Genomic DNA, 23,832 nt, shown 5'->3' with positions numbered 1-23,832 from the left:
CATAATTTTGGTAATCTATTAATAAAAATTAGGTAACGATGAGTTACTCAGATTCCCTTCTTTTCAGGGGCACTTAAGACTGAAATTCAGAAATATCTACATCTTAGTATAAGACTGATATAAAAGCTACTTCTTCACCTCCAAAATCTATTACTTCCTTGTTCTATCCAGAATTCAAAATGCTGAAATAAAGAAATATCTACTTCTTAGTTGAAAACTGAAGTAAAAGCTATTTATTCACTTCCATATCTATTAACTTCCTTGTTCTACCCAAAAATCAAAATTTTATGAGTGAACTAGCAAGGCAATACAAAAATCATCAAAATATTGATGATAAACAATTAGTAACTATTGAATAATAATGAGTTACTCAGATTCCCTTCATTTCAACTTCATTTAAAGTTAACATCTAGTAGAAAACTGAAGTAAAAGCTATTTCTTCACCTCCAAAATCTATTGACTTTCTTGTTCTATCCAGAATTCAAAATTTTATGAGTGGATTAGCAAGGTAATACAAAAATCATCAAAATGTTGATGATAAACAATTAGTAACTATTGAATAATAATGAGTTACTCAGATTCCCTTCATTTCAACTTCATTTAAAGTTAACATCTAGTAGAAAACTGAAGTAAAAGCTATTTCTTCACCTCCAAAATCTATTGACTTTCTTGTTCTATCCAGAATTCAAAATTTTGTGAGTAGATTAGCAAGGTAATACAAAAATCATCAAAATGTTGATGATAAACAATTAATAACTATTGAATAATGATGAGTTACTCAGATTCCCTCCATTTCAGCTTCATTTAAAGTCAATATCTAGTAGAAAACTGAAGTAAAAGTTATTTCTTCACCTCCAAAATCTATTAACTTCCCTGTTCTATCCAGAATTCAAAATACTGAAATAAAAAAATATCTACTTCTTAGTTGAAAACTGAAATAAAAGCTATTTATTCACCTCCAAAATCTATTAACTTCCTTATTCTATCCAGAATTCAAAATTTTATAAGTGAAATAGCAAGGCAATATAAAAATCATCAAAATGTTGATGATAAACAATTAGTAACTATTGAATAATGATGTGTTACTCAGATTTCCTTCATATAAGGCTTCATTTAAAGTTAACATCTAGGAGAAAACTGAAGTAAAAGCTATTTCTTCACTTCCAAAATCTACTAATTTCCTTGTTCTATCCAGAATTCAAAATTTCATGAGTAAACTAACATGATAATGCAAAAATTAATCATAATCTTGGTAATTAACTATTAGTAAAAATAGGGGAATTACACAAATTTCTTTCATTTCAGCTTCACAGAAGGATAAAAAAAAAATATACTATCTACTAGAAAACTGAAGTAAAATCTACTTTTGAATTTCCAAAAACTAAGTTCATTATTCTATCCAGAATTCAAAATTTCAAGAGTAAACTAGCAAGGCAATGCAAAAATTGATTTGATCGTTGGTGATTAACCATTAGTACATATTGGATAACGACGAGTTACTCAGATTCCTTTTTTTCAGTTTCATTTAAAATTTATCAGTTTGCCTTTTCTATTCAGAATTCAGAGTTTTATTAGCAATAAATACTTTTATCACTGAATAAAATGTATCAAACAAAGAACATTAAATAATATTTAATCAGACATGTTACCGCACACTTCGGAAACATAGAAAGTCATTTTTCAATCGTCGCCGTGGGTTTTCTTCTAATATGCATATTTGATGGATTATCGGCGCTAATGGGTATGCACGAGCCGTTTCAAACGGCCCGAGAAATTTCTCACTTTCAATTGGTAATTTATTCGTCGAAATCGATGACCCGCCTGATTAGCATTTAAATCTGCAAAGTTCGACAGTCCTACGACGCAACATGAGGAACATCCGAAAGTGAATTCAATAATCGATTAAGAGCGAAACGTTTCCAAGTGAATTTACTTACATGTTTTGCCAATTTTTAACAGCTTACAAATTTAATTAAGAGAAATATGCAATCTAATGTTTAAATTGTGATTATCTTAGTAAAAAAATAAAGTACATGATGATGATATTTATTAAATGCATATTGGAATATTTAATAAATAATATTAAGTAAAGCTCAATAGATTAAATACACTATAAGAAATTATCAAAGTAATTAAATTAGCTAGTTTTTACAAAATGAGTAGTCAATGGACAAAAGTAAATTAACAGTATTTCCGTAAAAAAGAGCAAGAATAATAATTAATGATCATATGATTAAAATCTTTAATGAAATGATACAACAAAAACTTAAATATTCAGTGAATGGAGAAAGTTTAAAAATGCACATTCATTCATTTCCTGTAATATTCAATGAACTAAATGTATCACACATTTATTATTTAATCAATATAGAAATTAGAAAAGACGATTAAATTAAAATATTTCTCCAACCATTTTATGGAATATAATAAGTAATCTCTTCCAAAGATTTTTACTAATATATATAACATTTTTTTAAATTGTAAAGCATGGTGATATATACTTATAGATAAATTATCACGTTTTCTTGTCCCAATCTATAAAATAAACTCTATAATAAATACTACACTTATACTAATACTCTTAATACCCCAATTTTATTTACTTCCACTAATCCACCGTTCAATTCAATACATTTATTATATATTTTTCATAAATTCTTGATTCTTCTCAAAGAACTTAAGAAAATTACTATTAATTATATCACCAACAATATTGGAATATTATCGGTATAATACTCCAATATTGTTGAAAAATAAGATAATTTGTGCTATTTTTGACAGTTTATTTCATAGTCAACTTAATTAAAATATAAATTTCTGAGAGGAATATGTGGAATTCTTCCACAGAATTATTAATGTGCAGAATTTTCATTAAATTTGATAAATACCCATTTCAAGGAGTGCTTAATTTAGCGGAGCACCCTCTAGGTTTTAGTTTTCGGTGAAAATACCTGTCATTTTGTCTATAAATTTTCATGGTTTACAATTGAAAACTAAGATTGTTAAAATCGGACTAAACCTACAAATTTAAAGGTATTCCACCTTCAAATGGGTTACGCTGCATACAAACAATTGAAAGTAGTCAACATGATACAAGGAGATAAAATTTCATACAAGAATAATATAATTTTCATAAAATTTATTAGACAGATGTTTTTAATGGCACCAAATTTAAATTGGAAATCAGGTTTTAAAAATAATGTGTTGATAGAAAAATATGTTATAAGCATTACACAGGATTACTCAACATGCGAAGAAATAGTTTTACTTATTCCTTGGAAAAAATTAATTCATTTGAATACAACCAACCTTAAATCCATCTTGAACTATTTTTGAAATATTAAGGTACAAATTTCTTCTGATCTAATTAACATATGCTGGCGTCGTAAACAAATAAAAAAAAACTTTTAGATTTAATACTTCTAACACACTCAACAATTTATTACACAATTTATAATTAAATATATTAACAAAAATTTGTGTATTAAACTCACTAATTTTTTGCCAGTGCAGGCAACATATTTATTTTAGGTTATGTTAAACTGGATATGCTAGTAACACTAGCACTTTGTTTTTAAGTTGGTATATAAAATTTCTAAAGAGTTACTAAAAATTAATTAAAATTTAAATTAAGAATGCGTACGACATTCAATTTAAAAGACATCATTTTAAGTGAAATTCAATTTTACAGTACGATAAAAGCGTAAAATACTCACTTTGATGCGGCTCGAATCTGCGGACCGATTCGCCGCTCGCTGTAGTTTTCGAAGTGCCCGCCGCCGCATCGTCGCGCTTCTTCCCGACAACAGCTGTGTTTTGTTTACGTTCGCTCAACAAATCGGGCAACTTGAGTTTGCTCATGTTGTCGTGACATTTCGCCTTCGGCACCGGCGGTTTCAATCCCGCAGTTTTTAGGGCCAACAACGGATCGAACTTGTCACTGAAGAAGTCCAGGCGCGGATTATTTGCGGAGGAATCGCGATTTTTGGGCGGGATTTTGTCCGCTGGCTCACCGGCGGAAGCCATGTTGCTAGCGACATGACGCTCTGGCGGGAAACCGGCGCAGATTCGGTGTCGGACCGTTTCGGTGTCTGTTGTGTTTATGTTTGTGTTTGTTGTATCAATTAACACGTCACTGCTGTAAATATTTATTTTCGATTGTTTAAAATACATAACGTAATAATAAATTATACATATGTATAGGCTGATAAGAGTAGGTCGAACATTTAATAGAGTCAAATTGGACTAAACTATCTAATGAATGGATGAATTATACAGGGTTATCCAACAATGCATGCTGAATTAATACCATAGAATATATTTGCAATTTTGATTTCTTAAAAATCTTTGCAAAAATTATATACAGTTCTTAGAGAATGAAAGTTGATCAATATAATTAATAATCACATAATGGTTTTATAAAAAGTTATTAATTATTTAATTATATTATAATTAATACTTTGACAATTTTGGTAATCAATACTCCAACTTTAATATTATTTAATAGAGCCAAATTGGACTAAACCATCTAAAGAATGGATGAATTATACAGGGTTAGCCAACAATGCGTGCTGAATAATATTAATTAATATATTTGCAATTTTGATTTCACAAAAAACTTTGTAAAAATTGTATACAGAGTGATTCATCTAATTTTTTTCATTAGAAGTTCATAGAGAATGTAAATTGATCAATTAGAACTTGACTTGAACCACTTTTTTAATTTATTTTAATAATTACTTATTATTCTAAAACCTTGGAGTAACAATCAAATAGAAAGGTTTTATAAAATTTATTAATTATTTCATTATATTATAATTAAAACCTTGACAATTTTGATAATCAACTTTAATATTATTTTTTTAAAAAATAATACAAAATAAAAGATTATACATAGTAACCTTAGATGTAATAAAAATGGAAACTATTGTTTAAATATTGGAAAAACCAACGTGAATAAATTTTTATCAAACAAGTTGAAAGTATATTTAAGTAGTCTGTTGTATTAAGTGTTTTCTTTAAATAAAATTAAATGTTATGATAATGCATACAAATTTATCGAAGATTTTTGATGGGAATTCCTCATTGAATAAATTAAATAAATTTAGTCAATAATTATTTTTAATGGATTCCAACATTGGTGCAATTGTGGCTTACATGGAGCCATTTCACCCAAACTATGAGTACTTCGAGGGATGCCTCCTAGAATTTTACAAAAAAAATTAATTTTTAGTATCTGCTCATTATATACAGGGTGATTCACCTAACTTATTCATTAGAAGTTTATAAAGAACAGGAAATGATATTAATTTGAAAATTTTATAGCAATTATAACTTGATTTAACGAACTTTTATAATTTTATAAATTTCATTTCCGGTTTCCCCCGGAAGTTTATATTTTCAATTCATATAATTATGACTAAAATTGCTATCCACATCCAACACCTAAACCCAAAAGTGTTTAAGTTATTAATTTTTTTTCTAAAAATTTTGACAGGTGGTCTCAAAAATCACTAATTTCGGTATTGGAAAGTTCATTTTTCGCATACACGTTAACCAACGATGATCTTATAAGAAGCCCTTATTAGTACTTTCAAATTTTATACGAAGTGTTAGTTATTTACGTTTAATTTTGTGTATCTTTAAACAACAATAACTTTGTTATTTTTACTGGGATATCATGATGTCAAATATAAAATTGAATACATCCATGGCACATTCAGTAAACAATATAGACGATTAAGTTAGGTGAATCACCTTGAAGAACAAACATACCTTTTATTCATCTTGAACATTTTTTTAATATTGAGAAAAAAGTCCCTCTTGAATTCTTATTCAAATTTGTTGGTTTTGGAAACAAAGACATAAATTATCATTATTTATCATTGTTTTATTTGTTCTGAATATAATTGATCAAATAAGTCGGCCTTGAAAATAAATAATATATAATTGACTAATATAAAAATTATAATTATTAATAATTATTAATTTATAGGAACAATTTTCTAAAATTAATTTTTAAAAATAACTTTGTGGCAATTTATCAAGCATTTTTTTTTTGTTCACTTGTTCTTCCAGATCTTTAATCTCATTTTTCCTAAAACTTTACCAATAACTGATATTTTACGGATAATTTTCATTTCAAAAACATGACAAGGTGATAAAGAATATTTTCAACGTTTTCTGCTCTTTTAAGAACTCAGTTTTTTTTTCTTGTATCAAAAATTTGCTGATATATCGTTATCATAAAACAACTGTGCAAACAATATTATTCCACATTTTTTAAACTACTGTAAAGATTACTTTATTGATTGATTTTATTACTACATTGAAAACTGTTGAAAATGATAAAAAAATCGTATAATTTTTTGTTTCTACCTATTGAAGACCTCAACCATTGTTACCATTTCCTCAACTTTATCTCATTTTCTAAATCGTGTGTAAACTTTCAGCACGAGAAGGTTAAACGTTACGGTTCCGTTACTTAGGAAAGTGAAATTTTGTTAAATCACTTGTTAGAATAAAAAAAACTCATAAACAAACTATGACTTTGCCTTTTAACAACACATAAATAGCACATAAACGTGGTGACCACTTCTTGTGCTCTGCAGAGGATGTGTTAAATTAAAATTTTGTATACAAAATTTATGGCTGATCCACTTAAAACGTAACCAAGATGTGTGCACTATGTCTACAACGTATAAGATATCTTCCACTAAGGTTGTTCAACTTTAAATTTATTTTTGTAGTGTAATAATTTTAACAGGCGTTGATAGGGAGGTATATATTATAAAATATGAAGCTAATGAAAGTATGTTTTATAAATATTTATGGTAATAAAGTCTCATTTAGATTTTATTATCTAAAACGTTTAATTGTTGTAATGCGTTCTAAGAGATTATAACAATATGAATAATTCAAGAAAAATTTGCCGCCATTGACCCTAATTAATAATACGTAATTATTTTTTTATTTTCCACGTGTATAATTTTTCGTGTCACGTTGTAGTTGAGACGGTGTACCAAAAAATAGTTTGGTGCGACCTTTATATTACAAATAACCCGCACTAAGGTGTAAACAGGATAAAACTAACTTATTTCAACACCTGTTAATTAAAAAACCAGTTGTCATTGTTATGTGATACTCCAAATATTCATGCACGTGCGAAAAACAAATGTGAAAAATGTAATTAGAAGTTAATTAAGAATAAGATGTTAGCAGTATTTTATACGAAAATTTTGAAAAATTTCAAAATTTCAGTTTTTTATAAATTTTCGGTTTATACACATTTTTTTTTCTCTTCCTTTCCCATCCCTTCCCCTCTCTCCCCTTGTCAGCCCTTCTCTTCCCTTATCTTCTCTCTTCTGCCCTTCTTTTCTCTTCTCTTCTCTTCTCTTCTCTTCTCTTCTCTTGTACACCATTCCAGATATTTCTCTATGGGACTATTATTTATTTTCTATATTGTACAAATTTTTATGTATTAAACAATTTAATTCCAGAGGGGAGGTCGTTTTTTTTTCTCTTCCCTTTCCTTGTCTTATCTGCAATTCTAATAACGCAGCATTTTTTTTGTAGCTGCTCTCTTCCTTTCCCATCCATTCTCTTCCCTTTTCTTCCCTTCTCTCCTCTTCTCTTCTCTTCTCTTCACTCCTCTGCTTTTCTTTTCTCTTTCTCCTCTGTTCTTCTCTTCTATTGCCTTCTCTTCTTTTCCCTCCCTTTCTCTTTTCCCCTCTGCTCTTCTCTTCCCCCCTCTGCTCTTCGCTTCCCTTCTCTTCTCTTCTCTTCCCTTCTCACCCCTTCTCTTCTTTTCTCTTCTCTTCTCTTCTCTTGTACACTATTCCAGATATTTCTCTATGTGTGTATTATTTATTTTCTATGTTGTACATGTTTGTATGTATTAAATAATTTAATTCTAGAGAGGAGGTTGAATTTTTTATTCTCTCTCCCATTTCCTTGTCTTATCTGCAATTCTAACAATGCAGCATTTTTTCTTGTAGCATAAATTTGCTAGATCCTCTGCACTTCCCTTCTCTTTTAGTTTTTTTACTATTTTTTAGTTTTTTTAATTCTCCTCTTCCCTTCTAAGAACCTTGATTTTTTTAATATGTTATGAATTTGCTGACATATCGTCGAAACAAATTATTGATTATAAAAATGATTATTTTGTTGAATAATGTGTTAAATGTTATTTCCAATTTGACAATGATTTCATTTAATTAACAGATGACGAAAGACATTTCTAATGCCTGATAACAGACCATAATATTGACATGTTCAACAAAAACACGTTCAACCGAACTGAGAGTGTGTTCAGTCCAAGCTGAGTAAACCACAACGTTATCGAATGTGACGGAGACCGTTTACGTAAAATTACGTGAACGGTCGTCGAACACTTGACATCGCAAGTGCAGAAATGCGCTCGCACATCGATCGGAAAGCGCGAGAGAAAAAGTCGGTGGCGCATACACATACTTTCGCCCGATGAGATAACGTTTCGTTAGAGAGCCAGCGTAATTGTTAGGCAATGTAAACAAACAAACAAACAAACGAAGCGAACGACCTGGCGGAAAAAGTGCACATGTATGGATGTGTGCGCAACGAAACGCGTCCGAAGCGGAAAGAGCGGCCGCCAGGAAAACTCGCTCGACGGTTTCGCTTTCACGCCAAGATATTCGCGGCACCCTCCGGCACCGCACCGTCACAATGTGACGTAAAATTGTGTTGATGATATTTTTATACGTCCAGTCCAGTTTAAGTTCAAATTAAAATTATTTTATTTTATTAACTTTCTACTTGATATTTCTTAATGAAATTTGTTGTTAAAATGTTATTCAACTCAAACTTAAGAACGAAATAGGGGCGAACTACATGATTTATTACCTGTACTAAAACCATCATTCAATTAAAGTATGGAGAAGAACAAGAACACTATAAATTAGAATCACCCATTATAAATAACTAGTTAATTAACTATCTAATCATTTTTTATGACATTTCTAATTTAAATATTATTGAGTTCAAACGTAAGCATGAAATGAGGAAGTAAATCTTCAATTTCTAGTAAATAGATACGGTAAAGGGTATAAAATTTCATTCTTAATTTAAATTTAATATCGTATTTCGTTCTCCATTCACAAAGAGATGAGGAAGTAATACTTCTAATAAGAGAGTAATTGAAGATCCAAATGTAGTCGTTAAATCTTTCTATTTGAAATAATTGCAACAAATTCATATAAAAAAGTAAGGTAAGTAATTATCATAATTCATTTTTATTTCTGTAAGATACTAATTGGAGAAACAAAATCTTCCCAATAATTAAAAGGTAGTACACAGAGGTACCAGATAGTTTACTTCCTTTCAAGTTCTGGCAAAGATATGCAGTAAAGCATATTAAAGAGAAGATGTAAAATGTCATTTTTACACTTTACAAAGTACCATTTGAAACAATTATATCAAATTTAATAAAAAAGTACTACACAGAGGTATCAGAGACTTCAATTCGTCCACTAAAAATATTTTTAAAGATAATATTCAGATCAATCTCGAGGATAAAATAGTAAAGTAAATTTAATAATGAAATGTAGAAGTAAATGTTTCAAATTCTACCAAAAATATGCAGTAAAGGCTACAAAATTTAATCCTTGAAATATTTACTCCCTTAAATTATTCTCAATTTTTAGAGGAAGTAATATTTTAAGTAAGAGAGTAATTGAAGGTGCAACATGTCTTCCTTAAACTTACCAAATAACCTTTTGCAACAACTGTTTTAAACATAATAAAAAATTACTACTCAGAGGTACCAGAAAGCTTTATTTCTTTCATTAAAAGTATTATTCACTCAATATACAGATAAAATTTAAGGATAAAATAGGGGAGTATGATAAGAATTATTCAATTAATATTCAGTTCTTGCAAAAAGATTAAAAGCTACAAAATTTGATCCTTAAAAAATTTATTATTTTAATTTATTTTCAATTCTCACCAAGATATGGAAACAACAGTTTTATAATCAAAAATTACTAGTCAGAGGTACCAGAAGGCTTTATTTCCTCCATTAAAACTCGTATTCAGTTAATATTCAGATCAAAATAAAGATGAAATGAAGAAGTAAATCTTTCAAGTTCTACCAAAGATAACCAGTTAAGGCTACAAAATTTAATCCTTGAAATATTTACTATCTTAAATTATTTTCAATTTTCAGACAAATGTGGAAGTAATACTTTTAGTAAGAGAGTAATTGAAGATGCAACATGTCTTCCTTAAACTTTCCAAATAACCTTTCGGAACAGCTGTTTTAAATATAATCAAAAATTACTACTCAGAGGTACCAGAAAGCAATATTTCTTATGTTAAAAGTATTATTCACTTAATATAAAATAAATAAAAATTACTACTCAAAGGTTCCAGAAAGCTTTATTTACTCCCTTAAAAGTACTATTCAATTAATATTCAGATCTAGCTTCATAGTAAATCTTCCAAACTTTGGCAAAAAGATGTAGCAAAGACTACAAAATGTAATGCTTAAAAAATATATTATCTCAAACAATTCTCATTTACTACTTTATGTAAAAGACTAAATGAAGAAGCAAAATGACGTCCTTAAACTTCCTTAATAGTTATTTAAAACAGCTGTTTTAAAAATAATAAAAAAGTACCCTCAGAGGTACCAAATGTTTCACTTCCTCCACTAAAAATATTGTTACTACAGATTAAAAGGGATGAATTTGTACGTACATTTCAATTTATGTAATTTAATGACAAGAATTATTCAATTAATATTCAATTCTCTCAAAGAGAATAAAAGTTACTAAATTTGATCCTTAAAAAATGTATTATTTTAATTCATACTCAATTATCACCAAGATGTAAAAGTCATAAGGGAGTAGTTGAAGATGTAAATGTCCTTAAACTTTCCAAATAAACAATTGTTTAAATATAATAAAAAGTATCACTCAGAGGTACGATATATTTATTTCCTCCACTACAATTATTATTTAATTAAGTAGAGATTCAAAGTACGATATATGAATGTCAATTTAAGTAATTTAATGTAATGATAAAATATTTGACGTATCTTTCAAGTTGTTTATAAGTAAGTTACAGATGAAAGAGGTGAGACTTTCTCCCCACAACCTATTATTCCATTTAAGCCTAAACTATTAAAATGTAAAAAATATTTTATTAATCTTTCCAGATATATATAGTAGTAGTTACAATTTAAATAATTATTTTTATACACGTTTAACATCTCATTAAACCTCACATTAAAACCTTTTCCTAACCAAACAAAACTAATAACATTCCTTAAAATTCACTTAGGAATTTCTCAATAGTTCGTTGACAATAAATAAAACCATTAAGTTATGTATTATGTAACATTATGCGGAAGTATCATTAAACCAATCACGTTAGGATAAGAAAGTCGGATCCATTTTCACCGGTCGAGTTACCCGATTTAGCAGAAATAATCTAGCTCTTACCTTAATTAATTTCCAACTACCAATTTAGAAATCCGTACTACATGATCACTTCTACATTAGATTTTCAACACCTACAGCATCTGTATCACAGTTTAAGTCGATCGCCGAAAGAAATTAGCCGAAGCAATTTTGCGATCGTTTAACCTGAAAATAAACAATTTCCGGTGTGCATTTCCCGAGGTGTGGGTGTGCGATTTTCCCACAGTGCAGCGGTCAACGGCGCAAATGGGACTTTCTACCGAGCGGGCGTAAAGACAATCGCGGGCCGATGCAGTTTTGTTCACCTTTCATTGTGATCTTAGCGTGCGATGCCCCGGCAAATGCACCTTTGTTTTACGTGCGAAAAACATTATACCGGCACGATTACTTTATAAATTATTATTTTGTGTGTGTGTCGAAATAAATTTACGATCATTCTGGTCATGTACTATGTTATTGCTTACTGTTCAATAAAAAGTTACAGCCCCTCCTACCTTATTTATGTTTTATTTAAAGTTTATTATTAAAAAAGAAAATTTAAAGGTGGCAGTTATAGAGACTGCCAATATAAGTGAAAACTTATATTGGCATTACTTCATAATGTTTGAATTAAATTTATCAACATTAATCTGGTTTTCACATTTATTGACCCTCCAAGCAACAATTTTAAGCATGTTTATATGTTTTTTTTTTATTATTTAAATATATCGAGGGCTGTACAAGATCGTGATAAAATATAAATACAATTGAAAGAACAATTAATATACAATCATATTATTTATGGATAGTATTTGTATTTACTTAAATTTCAATGTACTCGATTTCTGACATTATTTTAATTGTTTGCATCATTTCCATCATTAATTTCAACAATACTTAAACTTTTTGTACTTTCAATTATTTCATTTTGTTCTAAAAAAGATACAATAGGCTTATGGTAACTAAAGTAAGAAATGAAAATGTTTGATTCAAATTTATCTAAGTATCGCGTAAAAGTGGCATCGATTGTCGTTTTATGTTCTGTAGTACTGAGTTTTAGATCATTGGACATATTTAAATAAATTTTTCACTAAATCCATTCAATTTCACTTATAAGATATACACAGCACTATACGTCAACTGTATAGCTACAGATATACTGGTATAAACATGTCGGTGACACGAACGCATAAGATTTAACCCATCCAAAAAGTGTCTAAGGCCCACAGCACACTGCACGTGCGCCTGTCATGAGCATGTCAATGACGCGAACGCATAATATTTCCCTACCAAAAAGTGCCCAACGCGGCTAAATAAGTTTTCACTTCTAAAAATACTTTAAATCTATTATTATTTGTTAGTAAAGGCTAATTTTCAGTTTACACACTTTTGGTATAAAAAACAAGTATGTTTTACTTTTGCTTAATAAACATCCATCCTTCGATTGTAATTGGAACCAAAATATGTATAACCGATCACTTGATTTCAATACTGATCTTGAACGATTATTTGGAAAATTTCGAATATTTCTATATAGAGATTCCTTTCAGACGGCATTCTCCTCTATGAACCCTCCACTTTCAAAACAGTAATAGATATTAGCATCAAACTCAGTTCCGGCTTAGTTGGAGGCCTTTGACGAAACCACTGCATTAGTAAAATTTTACCTGACTTCAAAATGCTCTCAAATATACAGCTGTAACTCACCCTCTAGTTTTATTCTTAAGGTCTAGTTTTCGGGTACCTTTTGAACCGCCGGCAGACACATAGTTTGTTGGTCTAGTAACCGAGCTTACCAGCCAAATCACCAACTTTTTTCTTTTGTCTGAATTTATCAACAAAAGAAGGACGAGCATGTCGGTGACGCGAACCCATAAGGTTTCCCCCTACCAAAAAGTGCCCAACGCGGCTAAAGAAGTTTTCACTTCAAAAAACACATTTCTATAATTAAAAATAAAATACACATTAATATGGACTAGATGAGATAAATAAAGTGGGTGGTCACAAAAGAAAAACCCATCTGTTATCTGGTGATGACGTATGCTCCACATACAAGGATAATTCGTTTTTAATAGTTTTTAATTAGGTATTTATAAAAACAAAATTAGAATAATTTATTGTGATGTCTTCGTGTGTGTGTACTTAGAGTGCACTAACCCATTAACACGAGAGAGGTCATTAACCAGGCTACGTGTTTATTTACATAGTGACTATCGGTGAAAAATTTTAAAATTTGTTTTTAATTAGATATGTATGATAAAAGTACTGGGTCATTAATAAAAATGAACTCTTTATGAATGTGTCCAACTAACAAAGTATTTTTGTGCACGTGTTTATTTTATCCTAATTCGTTTAGTAGGAATCGACAAAAAAAATCGTTGCTTTTATTACATCCTTATTTGTGGTAAAAATCCATGTACGAAATGAACCGTTGAAAGTGACATTACAATATTACGGTTGATCTACAATTATGACATCCTTATTCGTGTTGTTCTCATATTTAAGTGAAACTTCTGTCAGTAACAGTTTCCTATTTCCTATTGGTCATTAACCGATCTTCTATAATTAATTTAATTTCTCGATGCAAAACACGCTCGTTATTGTATTCGTGCCATTATTTTACGGACTACATTAGAAAATTAACAACTAGGAAACGTTTCGTTGTTTATCCAGTTTTTTATCGAGAAACGGTTTCTCCTTTCAAACACTTTTTGTTTATTTACTTATGCAAGAAACAAAATTAGAAGTGGCATACGAAATAATTATGCACAATTAATTTTCAAATACAAATAATAGATAACTTAGATAGTACGATCGGATGTTCCGGTGTATGTCCGGACTCTCGTAGTATCCGGATTACTGGAGTTACTTTAAATTTTTTATTTTTAAATTTTTTAAATAATTAACTACATAAATTGTTTTTTTTAGCCTTCTTTAGTTTTCGGATTACTGAAGATAATTTTGAACTCAAAGTTTCATAAATTTATGTATTATATAAAAAAATTAGTGAAAAAAAATATATAAAAATGAAAGTAATCAAGTGAGATCTAATTTAATGATTGACAGTAGTTTGAAATTGAACATTGTCAACATTAATGAAGTTTTTGTATTACATAAATTGCACATTAATTTTGTGTTTGAAAAAAATATATATACTATAAACGAAAGTAATCATTAGACATTTAATTTAATGATTAACATTAGTTTGAAATTGTACATTGAATATATAAATAATGGCTGAAATGAAAATAGTCTCCATTAGTGAAGATAGATATACTTTAATTTTAAATTGGTTAATAAGTTTAATTAAAAAGGAATATTGGATAACAAAATATGGTAAAAAATTATATAAACGAAAATAATCAGGAGATATCTAATTTAATAATTGATATTAGTTTGAAATTGATTTATTAATGAAATCTATGGATTATATAAGTTATATTTTAATTTTTAACTGCTTAATAAGGATTAGTAAATAGATATATTGTATAAAACATGTCATAATCATCATATAAATGAAAGTAATTAGAATACACCTAATTTAATGATTGACATTAGTTTGAAACAATATTGTACATATAAAAAAAATGGTTGAAATAATAAATTGTGATCATTTTGTGGAGTCTTTAGACTGTCTTATATATACTTTAATTTTGAACTCTTTAAAGTTTAATTAAATAGGAATATTCTATAAAAAATGTGGTAAACGAAAGTAATCAGGAGATATCTGATTTAATGATTGACATTAATTTGAAATTAAATATATAAAAAAAAAATGGCTGAAATCAAAATTATCACCATTAATGAAGTCTTTGGATTACCTAATTAAATAGGAATATTCTATAAAAAATGTGGTCAAGAATTTATAAACGAAAGTAATCAGGAGATATCTATTTTAATGATTGACAATAGTTCGAAACTGATCTATGTATAAAAAAAATGGCTGAAATCAAAATTGTCACCATTAGTGAAGTTTTTGGATTACCTAATTAAATAGGAATAATCTATAAAAAATGTGGTCAAAAATTATATAAACGAAAGTAATCAGGAGATATATAATTTAATGATTGATATTAGTTTGAAACTGAACATTGTACACATAAAAAAATGGTTCAAATCAAAATTGTTACCATTGGTGGAGTCTGTGAATTACCTAAGTTGTACTTTATTTTTGAACTGATTAATAAAGTTTAATTAAATAGGAATATTCTATAAAAAATGTGGTCAGAAATTATATAAACGAAAATAATCAGGAGATATATAATTTAATAATTGACATTAGTTTGAAACTGAACATTGTACATATAAAAATGGCTGAAATCAAAATTGTTACCATTAGTGGAGTCTTTTGATTACCTAAGTTATACTTTAATTTTGAACTGACTAATAAAGTTTAATTCTATAAAAATGTGGTCAAAAATTATATAAATGAATGTAATCAGGAGATATCAAATTTAATGATTGACATTAGTTTGAAACTGAACATTGTACAAATAAAAAATGGCTGAAATGAAAATTGTTACCACTAGTGGAGTCTTTCGATTACCACAGTTATACTTTAATTTTGAAGTATTTAATAAAATTTAATTAAACAGGAATATTGTATAAGATATGTGGTAAAAAATTATATATACGAAAGTAATCAGATATATCTAATTTAATGATTGATAATGATAGTCACCATTAAATCAATTAGGAATAAAAAATATGTTAAAAATTATATAATAATATAGAAATGAGAAGTCATGTAATTTATTGATTGACATTAGGTTGAAACTGTACATTGTACATATTAAAATATGTCTAAAATAAAAATGTTGTCATTAATGAAATATTTAGATTATACTTTAATTTTGAATTGTTTAATAAAAATTAATATGTTATATGGATAAATTATATAAAAATTAAGTTAATAAAATATATAAACGAAAGTTACATCTAATTTATTGATTGACATTAGTTTGAAACTGAATATTGTATGGACAAAAAAATGGTTTAGATGAAAATTAATGGAGTCATTACATAGTATTACCAATTTTGAACTGAAAGTGTAATAAATGGATACATTGTATAACAAAAAAATGTAGTAAAAAAATACATAAATGAAAGTCAAATCAGGACACATCTAATCCACTGATTGACATCAGTTTACGACCGAACATTGAACAGATAAAAGAACCACTGAAACGAAAACCGACATCATTCGTTCGCCACACTGTTGAACCGTGACGTCTGACAACAAAACGTTTCGTGTCGCTCGTTTTTTTCACTTTTACTTATTTTACAGGAAGCAGTCGACGTATCATAACAGCGCAAATAAAATAATCAAATGGATTCCTAAGTTTATTGACATGTTCATTTTCCATTTTCTTCACTTTCACTCGGACCGGCTGGCTATCGCGGTGAAAGTGCGCCGAACGACTGCGGCAGCCGTTCGGCGGGGGCCCATTATAAAATTCCCAGGCCATTTTTCCTCGCTTTTGTCCGCTAATTGAACCGGTGGTTGTAATTAGATGGATTTGAATTAAATAAGGATTGTGTTTCGCCACACCGAACCGAAGAAATCGGCACCCGAACGCCGCGGATCGGTTAATGACCAATAGGAAGCAGGAAGAGTTTCACTCGGGGTTAAACAACTGCGACCAGTTGGCTGATCAATTTCCATTCGTGCTCCGGAAAATGTTCGTTGCTTCTGGGAAAATTTTACGTAACACTGTTGTTGTCGCTGTTATAAAAAGTTTGCGTTGTTAATAAACAACGACGGTCGAGATTGATGCAATTATTTATTTAAAGACAATTACGAGAATTTATCGTTACGTAATTAATAAAGGTAAATAATTTTTAACGCAATTTATTTGTTTGTTACAGAATTCCAGGGAGCTGGCGTACATGTTTTGGAAACAGTTCGACATTCGTCGAGACATATCGAGGTGAAATATTTTTAAATTAATTCTAAGAATAAATAATATTTATTTGCATTTATTATGTACTTTTTTATAAAATAAATACAAGTACAAATTTTATTTTTTTCTTATATGTATTTAAGTCTATTTAATAAATCTTAAACTATTATAATTATAGTAATTTACACTAATACTAAAAATTGATGCTAAATAACTTTTTATAAAAGTATTATCCTGATATTTCACTTTATATTTCCCTGTTTATAATTAAATTATTCTATTTACGATTACATTATATTTAATAAAAAATATTTATTTTAAAATTAAAAAATATTTATGGATGATAAATAATTTTTAATACTAATAAAAATATATTATATATAAAATCTTTTTAATAAATTTGAAATAAAAATGTACACTGTGATTTCCTGTTTATATTCAATTATTTTTCCAGGATTATAACAATTAATAAAAACATTTTATTTTAGGATTAAAAATTTATAAGAAATCAATAAAATTTGAAAAATACAAATATTTAATAATAAGAAAACTTTTATTAAAAGATGTTATAATAGATATTAAATAATAAAATAATTAAATTTTATTTTCTTTTTGATGATAGAAAATTCAAAATATATATATTTTTTATAAAATAAGAACAAAAACAATTTTTTTTTTCTTATATGTATTTAAATATATTCAATAAAATTTGAAATATAATTGTTACAATATTTTTTAATGCATATAAAAATATATTGTATGTATTATTGTATATGTCTTTTTAATAAATTTTAAATAAAAATGTACACTGTGATGTTTTCCTGTTTATGTTCAATTATTTTTTCCAGGATTATAACAATTAATAAAAACATTTTATTTTAAGAATAAAAATATTTATAAGAAATCAATAAAATTTATTGGTTGTGAAAAATACAAATATTTAATAATAAGAAAACTATTATTAAAAGATATTATAATACATATTAAATAATAAAATAATTAAATTATTTTTGTTGTTGATAGAAAATTCAAAATATATTTTTTTATAAAAAAAGAACAAAAACAATTTTTTTTTTCTTATATGTATTTAAATATATTCAATAAAATTTGAAATAATAATACTGATTATAATAATTTACGCTAATAATTAAAATTTATGAAAAATAAATAACTTTATAAAAGAATTTTCCTGATATTTCTGTTTATATTTTTTAAATTTAAATATTTTGTTTAAAATTAAAATAATTAATAAAAAATATTAATAAATCAATAAATTATTATTAATAAAAATGTTCAAAAAATATATGAATATTTAATAATGGAAAAACTATTTATATAAAATAAACAAACAATAATTTTGAATGTTTGGTAAATATAATTGGTCTATTTTTAACAGTCGAAGACAATAAAGTTGACATTGAATTTTTCGTGTCATTAAACAACTTTTTTTTGTATAGTCCTAATAATATTACTTGGAAATTTTTATTTTTAAAGTTCATATTTTGCAATTTAAGAATACTACACATTAAAACTTTAAAATTAGAAAATATTATTAATGTTAAACATTTACAAATTTATTTATACAATTTTTATTCACATATAATTCAAATATTTTACTAATATTATATATTTTCAATTACATTTAATTATAAATTAAATTTGTAATATATTTATAATTATTAATTATGAAATTTTTTTCAGTCTATGTGTAAAAAACCATTTTGGTAATATTTTAAAATCTAAATAAATATATTTTTAGCTACTTTTTATAAAATTTTTTACTATTAATAATGCTGAAATCATGAATAATTTTTTTTATATGTAATAAAATGATGTGAAATAAATAATTTTTTTGTGTTTAATTTTATATATCAAAATTTATATTATATTTCGTATAAGTAAAAAAATATTACATTAAAATTTGCATTAACATTTGAAAACCTTTGGAAAGTTATTGAAGAAAAGAATTAATAGTTTTTAATTTTCTAAGAAATGGTACAATATTAAATCATAAGCTAATTATTATCTGGAAAAGTATTTAATAAACTTCTTACAATTGTAAATAATTGGTTAGATATATGACAACTTAATAAATTATCATTAAAAATGATTTAGTATCAATTTTCTCTTTGTAAAAACAATACTCGTGCGGTATGCAATTAATGAATAATGAATTCAAATTCATAAACATTTTATTACATTGTATCTATGTAATAAATGTCAAATTATAAAAATTATTTAAAATTATTTTATTAGAGTATTTGAACTTTGCTTAACTAACGACTTATAAAAATAAAAGTCAATGATAATTTATGGCCTGTAATTGGTGTTTTATTAATCAATGTGGATGTCAGTAAATTAAAATGAAAATTGGTGCGATACTCGAAATTAATTGCATAACTATTATTGCAGATCATTGTTAAAGTGTCACCACCGGCGAGTGGGGTGACGGAACGGTGGAGCACCGCGTCAACGGTTAACGTAATAGTCGTGGGGATTGGGGGCGGTGCGTGGGCCGTCGACCGCCAACATTCTCGAGAGCGCCCTGCTTAGCATCCTCGGCCATACAGTGGCGGGGGCACACGTGCTGGGCGCCCAGTCGCCCATGTCGCTGGCGATGCCCTTCATCGACAACGACCTACTCTGGAGTGCCGATCACGACGGCAAAATGGTCGATCTCTCCGCTTGTCTTCAGGTTAATTAATCAATTAAATATTTTATTTGATAATCGCAACGTAAGTTCGTTCGCAGGATGCGTCAGTAGCTGTTGGACAGCAGAACGGTGCGATGGGAACGGGCAGCGGTTTGGGAGAGTTGTCGCAATCTGATCTCAGTTCGTTGGTGCCTCCGATGCAAGAGGGACCCATCAATGATACGGAGGACATTTTCAAGCATCTGTCCGACACCACGAACATCGACATTGAAAATATTCTCAGCGAGTTTAGCGGTACGCCTTACATCAAGGTATGTTCGATAATGGCGGATGCGCCCAAAACACGTACTCAGAAAATTATCGTAAATACGAAAAACAATTATTATCATTTTATAATGTTAAGTTCACCAATTCATTAGTAATCTAATTCAAAGTGATTAGTTACAAAATTTAGCTTAGAATATATTTATTTAAAATTTTGGCGAATGCGTTCCTTATTTTTGATTTATTATTTTATACTTATTTGTCTTTACATACTCTAAAATACATAAATCTTTTATTTAATATTTTGAACACAAAAAAACTAATGTCTCCTAATTACACTAATATAAAAATAATTTTTTAATTAAACTGTGAACCATACTAAGAAAATTATCAATTCATCAAAACATCACCAATTTTTTATTATTTAAGTATAAAAAGATGTTTTTCTATTTTTAAGAATAAATTATAATCAATACTAAAATTCATAAAACAATCAAATGCATAAAAAAATTTGATCTAAAATATCTAGCCTTAAATATGGATGTGGAACAAGAAAGTATCATCGATATATGAAAATATATTTTGTGAATTACTTAGAAATCATGTTATACTGCTGTCATCTACCTAAAACAATTTAAACATGCCACATTACAGTTCTCTGTCACAGTATCACATTTAGTTTAACCATTTGCCGATAGATAATGTAACATGTACTTTATATTCAGCAAGAAGAAAACAACAACAGCATACCGTCGTCATGCGATGGCGGCGCCACCGGAGATCCAGGTGCTTCGATGTCGGGCCAAAAGAGTGCGCAGGCCGCGATGCTCGAGATGCGAAAGTTCGGTATCGCGGCTGCGAATCCTATTTTGGCCGAAAAACTGGCGACACCTGCCGAGCAGACGTTGCACCAGTTGGGCAATAGTCCCGCCAACCGACCACAGCTGGCGCCACTCACGCCGAAAGTTGAAAAAGGTAAGTCCGATTTCAAGACGACACACCAGGGACCGTAGGTCCATCCCAGGTGTTAGTTTTTATTATATGCTATTAAGTATGTATTACGTATGATAATTTTCTGTAATAAAAATCGAAAATTTATTATTAACTATGTTGACACAGGATACATACATAAATTTAAAATAAAAATAAAATAATTACATTAATATCCAAGAATTTTGATAAAAAAAATTAGAACAGGCTACCCAGAATTTTTAACTTATTTATCTGTGTGTAGTTGAAAAAGGTTGTTTTTAATAAACAGTCCCAGTAAATTCCGATATAATACATAGAAATTCTACATTATAATCTCATAAAAACAATGAGATAAAATATAAAACATGACGCGACACAATACCCAACAATTTTAATTAATTAATGACTGCTAAAACCACCAAAAAGCCTAGAATTCTCTAAAAATTTATAAAGTTACATTAGATGATAACCAATGTGATATGTGATGTAATAAAATAAAATATGTGTAGGATTTCTGTAAATTATTTATTTAATTTATTTATATTAATTTTGAAATAACATTGTAAATTTGTTTATTGATTTATGCTAATAATTAATATTAATTTATTATTTTATATTTTTTATATGTTATAACATTTAACAATTTTTAATATTATTATAAATATATATATATATATATATATATATGATAGATTAGCGACTGTTAATCTGTCTTTTTAGTTTGATTAAAACACTAAATTCACAATAATACGCTTTATTACAACAAACGTACTTTAACCCTCGACATCTAAAGCTTGACTGCTCGGTTCTTTCTTAAGAACTGCCCCGATTATTAAATGTAAACAAATACTTCAGATTTGCTTATGAAACAAAACTAGTCTAAATAGATGTGAGCACGTCGCATCGGTCCATCGGTGAAGGTGATGACGTAAGCTAACACGGCCTTCCTGACATGTGGGGCGTCCTCGCACCTTCCGCAGTTTTGCAAAGATTCACCTAACACCGGTAATCTGTAAACATTATAACAGCAGTACAAGCTCAAAATATATTCGAAGAACTAAGTCTAAACCTTATTTCATTTAACAAAATAGACTGTTATGTGGCACAGTTAACAATCACTAGAAGCTCAGAGGCGGCTCAACCATCAATAGGTCTGTTACACCCATGACTCTCAAGTGCTATCAAAAGATACCATATTCTAGCCAGGAGCTCAGAGGCGGTTCAACCACTACCAGGTCTATTACCCGCTTGTCTCACAGACCCAGAACACAACAATCTAAGCCTGCAGAGCAGGGACCTTAAAAATAGCCTGCCGAGCAGGTACCTTTAAACATAGCCTGCAAAGTAGGGACCTTAAACATAGCCTGCAAAGTAGGGACCTCAAACATAGCCTGCGACGCAGGGACCTTAAAAATAGCCTACTAAGCAGGGACCTTCACATATAGCCTGATACACAGGGACCTTAAACAGCCTACTAAGCAGGGACCTTTACACACATTCACAATCTTATTAAATAAATCTATATCCATCATACCTTATAGAATTTCTGTATCTGGCCAGGTTCGTAACTGTTCATGCGCTGCTATTGTAGTTCTACCTCGGCTGCCAATCCTTCGGAGTGCGTACCTCTCATTAGGTAAACAATGCGTTACCTCAAAGGGTCCGTGATACTTTGGTTTCAACTTTCCTCTATTCGACAGCTAATAGCGACATCTAATCCTAACGAACTTGCTTCTGTATGTAGTTCGGTTGACAATTCCAGATCAAAAATGTTGAAAATCGGATAAGAAATCAATCGTACATTTTCACATTTAAATGTCCATTCAAAAGATTTTCCCTCACGTAACAGTGCAGATATCGGTGCTGTCAAAGTTGCAAAGTTTTTCACAAGATGTCTAAAATATCCAGCCAGTCCTTTTTCGATCACACCTAAATATTTCACAAATGTTTGGAAAAAGTTACATTTTTGTATATTTAAGGGCGTCAATGTCCTTTCTTAAATTCTTAAGACATTCTTGAATGGGTCGAGCAGGGCACAACACATCATCAACATAAACAAACGTAATATCGTCTTTAAGTGGTCCAAGGGCTTTAACGATGGCGCTCTGATAATCTGATGGAGAGTTTATGAGATCAAACGGCATTCGGTTGTTCTTTTATTTCTTTCGTAACCCACTCGTCCATTCCTGACAAATTCAAGTCATATTCCTCAAATGCAATTTCTAAATCTTACAAGTCGAAACTGCGCTGCAGCCACACTTAAACCTTCTGCGCAGCCATCTTCAATGTTGCTTGAGTAGTTTGGGCGTTGGCCATTGTCGATAAAATTTCCATGTTTTGTTTTTGGAATCTGTTGTTACTTTCTTGCTGCTAGTCTCTCTCCGATGCACTTTCGGTAATGTTCACAACGTTCGGACTCACTGCGCGTTTGTGTTTTTCACTATTGTCTGTTCGTTCACAAAGAAACACAAAAAAAAAAAAAAAATATTTTTTTAGGTCCTTTCTTCCGGAAATAATTCACGAGAAGATATCCCACTTCTGATGATAGATTAGCGACTGTTAATCTGTCTTTTTAGTTTGATTAAAACACTAAATTCACAAT

The 23,832-nt window shown here is 28.8% G+C and overlaps 2 protein-coding genes across 2 annotated transcripts in view; one reads left to right on the top strand and one right to left on the bottom strand.

Annotated features, from left to right (window-relative positions):
• The window catches only part of LOC109600364 (U7 snRNA-associated Sm-like protein LSm11), a 28,665-nt gene extending 24,624 nt beyond the window's left edge, over positions 1-4,041 (bottom strand). Inside the window, exon 1 of the mRNA XM_020016510.2 lies at positions 3,717-4,041. Within this exon, the coding sequence (XP_019872069.1) occupies positions 3,717-4,026 (310 nt within the window). The 5' untranslated portion in view covers positions 4,027-4,041. The remainder of the gene's footprint in view (positions 1-3,716) is intronic.
• LOC109604748 (ecdysone-induced protein 74EF) overlaps positions 1-23,832 on the top strand; it is a 194,849-nt gene that overhangs the window by 31,784 nt on the left and 139,233 nt on the right. The window contains exons 2-5 of the mRNA XM_049964080.1: positions 17,307-17,368; positions 19,754-20,036; positions 20,093-20,305; positions 20,984-21,233. Coding sequence (XP_049820037.1) covers positions 19,947-20,036; positions 20,093-20,305; positions 20,984-21,233 — 553 coding nt within the window. The 5' untranslated portion in view covers positions 17,307-17,368; positions 19,754-19,946. The remainder of the gene's footprint in view (positions 1-17,306; positions 17,369-19,753; positions 20,037-20,092; positions 20,306-20,983; positions 21,234-23,832) is intronic.

Source organism: Aethina tumida, chromosome 3 (assembly GCF_024364675.1).
Source record: "Aethina tumida isolate Nest 87 chromosome 3, icAetTumi1.1, whole genome shotgun sequence".
NCBI classification, from domain to species: Eukaryota; Metazoa; Arthropoda; class Insecta; order Coleoptera; family Nitidulidae; genus Aethina; species Aethina tumida.
The sequence above is the reverse complement of the archived record's forward strand: the minus strand, read 5'-3'. Positions and strand labels throughout refer to the sequence as shown.